General features: G+C 34.5%; 1 protein-coding gene across 2 annotated transcripts in view; it reads right to left on the bottom strand.

Annotated features, from left to right (window-relative positions):
* LOC135101389 (rho-associated protein kinase 2-like) overlaps positions 1 to 6918 on the bottom strand; it is a 39194-nt gene that overhangs the window by 7395 nt on the left and 24881 nt on the right. The window contains exons 22-27 of one of the 2 annotated variants that reach the window (XR_010269251.1): positions 5207 to 5366; positions 4921 to 4999; positions 4222 to 4435; positions 3391 to 3521; positions 2904 to 2995; positions 1667 to 1734 (exon numbers count right to left, since the gene is read on the bottom strand). Coding sequence is in view for 1 of the 2 variants with exons in the window: in XM_064005314.1 (XP_063861384.1) it covers positions 2904 to 2995; positions 3391 to 3521; positions 4222 to 4435; positions 4921 to 4999; positions 5207 to 5366 (676 nt within the window). In the remaining variant the exon portion in view is untranslated. The remainder of the gene's footprint in view (positions 1 to 1666; positions 1735 to 2903; positions 2996 to 3390; positions 3522 to 4221; positions 4436 to 4920; positions 5000 to 5206; positions 5367 to 6918) is intronic. The other variant, XM_064005314.1, reaches the window with a different exon arrangement.

Here is a 6918-nt window from a genome sequence, read left to right as displayed (position 1 = left end):
TAGAGGCAGGTAGCTGAATGTTAAGGAGTGTTTGAGAACAAGTTCTTTTATATATAGAGATGGTCCAAGGGGATAGATAAATAAATAAATAAATAAATAAATAAATAAATAATAAATAAATAAAACAAAATGAGATGAATACAGAAATAAATTTAATAGAACCTGTTCCCCAAAAAACATTCCTATCAGTTAAGATAATTCAGTCAAGGAGACAATTTTATGATCTTTCTTTTAACAACTCAAGTTGTATGATGATAAAAGTCAGGAGTATTCTAAAGTTTGATGACAAAAAGAGATGAAGGTTTGAAGACATTTATTAACTCTTGTATTGATTAAAAAGATAGAAAAAGGGCAAGAGTAAGTATAAAGTCTGTGTAACAACAGGAAGGAGAAGGCATGGAGTCTGCCAGTCAAAAAAGTGGTATCTGCAAAAAAGTAACAGCGGTAGACAGCAAGAGACTCAATATAATGACAGAATAAAGGAGGGAAATTGATAAGACAGAAAGCTTTTCATTCTACCCTTTTTAACAGAGCCAAGTGAGTGACATCAATATACTTTACCTTCCATTTAACAGATTTTACATACAACAAAGGTATGTGGACAGACACTGTACAAAGGAAGGCTGGAAATTAAAGATTTATGCCAAGACAGAGGTATGTTGACAGACACTGTACAAAGGGAGGCTGGAAATTAGAGATTTATGCCAGACTCTTATGAAAGTCTCATAATATATATATATATATCAGATAACAGCACAGGTTTCACCATAACTCCTAAGAAAGAACATCCAAGCTTTATTGAGGAAAGCTAAATCACCAGCGAATTATCAGTTATGGAATCCATACTGACAGTCAGGTACAAGATTGGAAGTAGAATATGCTTAGGAGTCTCCTCAATGAAAATAAGGACAAAAGAAAAAAATTGAAGCTGTAGGTCAGCACTTTGAAGAACTGGAGAGGTAATCTCTCTAAGGAACAGCTTGAAAGTAAGCAAACTTACAAGATGTAAAGTATATATTAGTAAAACAAATATGGGAAAGTTTAACCAGTTAAAATGCAAACAAAGAGCCAAAGTTACTTAGAACAACTGAAGGAACTCTATCTGGTCCAGTACCATTCAAAGGGTCAAAGCCAGAGAGGACAGACAAAATGTCATTACAAAGAACTCAGGTGACAAGTATAAGGGGAGATGAGGGAGCCACAAGCTCAGAATTATCCAGTGTTGAATATTCATTGTGTCCAGCTTTAGATGTACAAAAGATGGCAGTGATAATTCAAATCTAGATTAAATAGATCCAGGAAAAATTATGAGAAATAATGGAGAGATTTTTTGCAGGAATCAGGAGGTCATGGGGGAAGTGAAATTTAAAAGGATCTTGACACTGCTTATTTAGCAAGTTGTAGAACACAGGGCCTCAAGTCATGCAATAAATTAATAGTTTTGTTGTTTTATAAAGTAAAAATCATATGAGATAATCACATTAATTAGGTGAACTGGGCTAACACATGCAAGCAAGTGTGGAGCCTTTCAAAATTATGAAGATGATGATAAAAATATATTCATCATAGTTCTACAACCAATTGAGAGGCAATGAAAGTACAGTCAAGAAAGCTAAAGAGAACTATAAGTGCATGTTGTGCTGTGCATAACAACAGCCGGGCAAACCTTGGTAATGGTAAATGTTCCTCATATACGTGTTGCTGGAAGCAGCTAGTCCTAAAGGCTTTTACATTCTGGAAAACCATAACCACATAAAATTAATATAAAAGAGCAACATGCTTATTAAATGGCAAACAAATTTAGACTGATGGACATGTAAGAGACAAGTTGAAATCCTACAGGAATAACTACATGTAGCATTCTTGACTCAGTTCAGATTTAAAGAATCAAGAATACATGAAAAATGAATATTTCTGCAAAACCTTCAAGTTGCAGAGAAAAATACCACAATCAGGATATCAAGTCAACTAAGTAAAAGGGAAATAAATGCATAGGTACTGCTACTAGATGGTGCTACTAGTGATTGCACAAGTTTAAATGGCTGATCAGAATTACTAGAGAACAGTAGAAAATAAAGGTTACTGTGAGGGATGAATGGAAGTAAATGCACATGGGACTGTGCTACAAGATGCTCAAGACCATGACTTTGATTTTCAGAAATTAAATTCAGAAACAAGAGATGCAGTTAAGATGGTAAATTATGTTTGTTTGTTTTTTTTCTGATTAATTAGTCTTTCTGTATAAATGTCAGTTTTGGTGAGATTTTCTTAGACACTATAAGCATGTGATATGTCAGAGGAGAGAAAAAATAAATAGAGGAACAAATAAAAAACTAAAATGATTCTGGATATTCAGAACACTGAGACCCCCCAAAAAAAATAATAAAAGCACCCCAACAATGGAAACAAAACTCTGTAAAGAATATGGCAGCCAGAAAAGACAAGCCTATTCTGAATATATTTGCCTATTAAGCATTTATCCAGTCTCAAATCAATAACATGCAACAAATAAAATAACCAGTCATGTATAGATATGTTCATAAAAAAAATCAGGCATTTACATTTTACAAAAAAAAAAAAAAAAGGAAATTCAAGGTCAGAATCCACAACTGGAGCCAATTAACCCTTTCAATACTACAACCTCAATTTTATTATATTCTAGGTGCCATTTGAGGATAATTATTATCAAGGGGTTATGCATCATCTAGTTACTTATCCAACAGAATTTCATCTTATTTACTCTATTATGACTAAATAATAAGTAATCTGATAAAGTTTGGAAGTCATTTGTAGTAATGAATGGGTTAAATGTACTTTCTGGTGTGTCAATATGAATGCAGCACTTGTAAAAAAAAAATTAAATTAAAAAAATTTTATTTTTAAATGAGAGCAGCAACACTTACCTTGGGGAAACTTTGGCACCATCAGAACTAGTGGTGTGCTGGGCCTTGTACCCGGACTTCTGAATCTTCTTGGATAATCTTGTGACCCAATTCTGTGAAAGGTCAATGAATTCTAAGCTCTATTCATTAAATTTGATCCTTATTTGCATGTCATCAAACTATCCTTTCTTTTCCAACCACCTGATTATTTGGTAATTAAAGAAAACAACCACCATGGAATACAGATAACTTACAAAGAGAAGAGAGGAGGATATATTTCTTTTATAAGACCCTGCCCCCCACCAAAAAAAAAAAAAAAAAAAATAAATAAATAAATAAATAAATAAATAAATAAATATATAAATATATAAATAAATAAATAAATAAATAATAATAATTATTATTATTATCATTAAAAATAATAATAATAATAATAATAATAATAATAATAATAATAATAATAATAATAATAATGATCCATACTATAATACAACAATGACCATCTCACCTGTTGTGATTCAACTGAGGAAGCCAACAGCAACAGCTCCTTGGCAGCGTTCATGTCATAGTTAACTTTACAAGGGGCAACCACATCCTCTTTCCGATCCAGATGATCCCTATGGATCTTGAATCGGCAACCTGATAACAATTTCAATTAAGAAAGTTGTAAGTTCTACATCAAATTAGCAGCCAAAACATGAAGAAGGAACAGATAATGTAACAGTGTTGAAACTGATAGGCAAAAAAAAGCAAACATAAAGAATTTTCCTTTGCTGCATTATTTAGTCATCCCATTTTAATCTTCTTGAACTTTATTATAAATGAATTATCAGTCTATTGTCCACTGGTGGGAGTATTATGGAAAGAATTTAGATTACAGTTAAAGAACATTAACTTTACCGTGGAGTCTAGCTCAAAGTAGCCTGTGTCAGTCTGCCTGACATGCCTGACCAATTCTTATTTTTGGGTTGGAGTGACTTACAAGAGATCACCAGTTTTCACAAGAAATCCAAAAAAAAACATGAAAATAGAGTTCATAACAAATCTTTTAACATTTAATGAGGTAATGGCAGATATACAGACATTGTAAGAACATGTGAAATTGTAATTCTCTTATGTATTCCACCCTAGGACATGAAAATACAATGTGATCAGTCACTTTATACTTAATATTGTCGCTTTCTGAAAACCTACCATTCTACATACCAGTCACTGTATGCATCCAACCACTAAACTGAAATTATCATCTTTATTTATTAGCTGTAAAGTAAAATCCTGCATACAAATAATGACAAACAAGTAACAGTACATACTTCAAAGCTTTAAAGTGATCACTCACGTTTGCACTCGAGGGCTGGTGGTGGCTTGAACATGTGCCAGAGGTGTCGCTGACAGACTTCACAATTTGTAGGCATATGAAAGGTTATGGCCAAGAATTCATGGCCTTTGTGGACTAGAGTACCTGCCTTATCTGGTCCTGTACTCTCATGTAGAGGCAGGGGACCAGGGGTATCACCAGGTTTTCGACTTTCTCCTTCTCCAGCGTACAGTAACTGTAGAAGTTAAGAAATCAAACTACATAAACTTTCATCTATCCACATACCAGGCCAGAAATCTCACATGGAGTGTCCTAGACAAGATGCCATACACTCATACACAAATTATTAACACTTTTAGCCCTGCCAGCATCTGGTGGATCATCCTTTCCTGTGGCAAGGGCTAAGAATACTGCCACTGTATTTCTTGCATGTTGTAAAAGGTGACTAAAGGATGGAGCATGGGGGCTAGGAACCCCCTTCTCTGTATTTTGTTCCAATCAACAGACAAAAATAAAATACTAAATATGAATTAAAAACACAAAATTCACTTATGCTTTCAAGGCAAAAACAGGCAGTAAAATATGTTTCAGGACAATGTTTCAGATTTACCTAATAATCACTGGAGTTGGTTTTTATTAGCTTCATACATGTAAAACTAGACACTATGGAGATAAACAAATGACAAAATTAATAAAAAGCTTATGGCTCAACATTCTTACCTGGAATATTCTGGGGATGTCTTTAACTTCGGCTCTTATAACATCACCTTGTGTTACTGACCGAACATGGAAGACTTTTCTGTAAAATAAATTTAGCATACATTACAAGTCATTATTGACTGAAAATAGAAGAATTTTCAGTAATGAAGTGAATTTGGCACATAAAAACTTTAACTACTACATATAAATTACCTTGTCAAATTTTGAATTACATGAAAATATAAATTTCTCCCATCTTTCTTTTCAATCACACTTAAAAGAAGAGGAAAATTCTGGAAAGACTTACGTTAAGTCCAGAATGAGAACTGGATCAGAGTTCTGTTTATCATTTTCTGAGTTGTAGAAAATTATTTTTCTTGAAGATACCACCACATACTGCCGCCGCCAGCCATGTCGCTTTATGTTTTGTTTATTAGGAATGGAAAGCCAACCCTCTAACCGGGAATCTGAAGCACAAAATTAACAATTAATATATATATTTGTGATCCTTCAGTGGGATAGGTATCATTCCCTTCATAAAGCCTTCTTTGGGGCTTCATTTTAAGTTATCTACTTCTAAATATCTTTCATCCCTCACCACACCTTCATTCTTTCTTCATTCAAATTCAACTTCATATCTACATCTATTCCTCCATTACCAGCAATTACACACACTTGAACCAACCTTGCCTCCTCAAGTAACTTCTATCTATCTATATACTAGTGATGTATCAGATACTAAATTTTAGAGTTCCACGGATGCCAACACAGAGTTGGATATGCATTTCTCATAAAATGCAATTGCTGATGTTAAAATTTCAATATTTGTGGATGCAGATGAAGTTGCAAATTTCTTTTTACCTCCATATCCACAACTACAGATGCAGATGCAGATCATCTTTACACATATCACAGTAATACAAAAGTGTGTCATATTTGTGACACAAAAGCTTCAGAGAGGAGAGAAAGAGAGAAGAGGAAAACAAAAAAGAAAAATAGAAAAATATAATAAGAAATGTATAAAATACTTCAAAAATACAGAAAGATATAACTGGAGAAGGGAGTACAGAGAACAAGGAGACAGAAAGAACAGAAGTAGGAAAATGTAGGATGGGAGGAGGACAAAAAGAAGTAAGGAACACAAAAAGGGAATACTTATTCCCCACTACTTCCTCTGCCCTCTAATTCTTTTCTTACTCCTCACTCTTCCTGCTTATGCTTATTTACTCTTTCTTCCTGCACTCCCATCCTCCTCCCTAGCCCTTCCTCCACTTCCTTGGCCTAAGTACTCTCTTTCCTCCCTCTACTTCACAATACATCCCTTCTTCTTTTCCTTTCATCTTTTTCTCTTTCACCTTGTCTTATTCCTCCCTCCCCTTATCTGTCAAAGATGAAGGAACAAAGGAGTGACATCTCACTCTCTCACCCCCTCAAATTATTCCATTCTCATTCTATTTATTAATCCTCAGACTTCTTATTCAGTCTCCCACATTTCATCATTCGTTAACTTTCACTCACACTTGTGTTTTCTCTCTCTCTCTCTCTCTCTCTCTCTCTCTCTCTCTCTCTCTCTCTCTCTCTCTCTCTCTCTCTCTCTCTCTCTCTCTCTCATACTGACCATCACTCAGTCTCACTTTAAGTAGCACTCACCCCCATCCCCACTCTCAATTTCACTCATACTCACACAATCTTTCAATTATTTTCATAATCTAACTCACACTCACACCTGTCTTCTCCTTCATGCTGACTCTCACTCATGCTTCTCACTTGTTCCTTCCTTTACAAAGCCATTCTCATTCTACTAATCTCTCAACTCACGCTTACTTTCCATTCAACTCATGCTTATCTTCACTTTCAATCATTGAAACTTAGCCTGCTCAACTCACATGATCATGAGTCTCACTTTCAGTTTCCTTCACACTCTCCCTCACTTACCTTTCAACACACACACAAAGTTCAGCAACATCTGCATTTCTTTGACACAGAGACAGAGCTTTTGTCATCTGAAAATGTGGTTGC

This window comes from Scylla paramamosain, chromosome 6, assembly GCF_035594125.1.
Source record: "Scylla paramamosain isolate STU-SP2022 chromosome 6, ASM3559412v1, whole genome shotgun sequence".
Lineage (NCBI taxonomy): Eukaryota > Metazoa > Arthropoda > Malacostraca > Decapoda > Portunidae > Scylla > Scylla paramamosain.
Note: the sequence above shows the minus strand (reverse complement) of the source record. Positions and strands in the feature narration are given on the sequence as shown.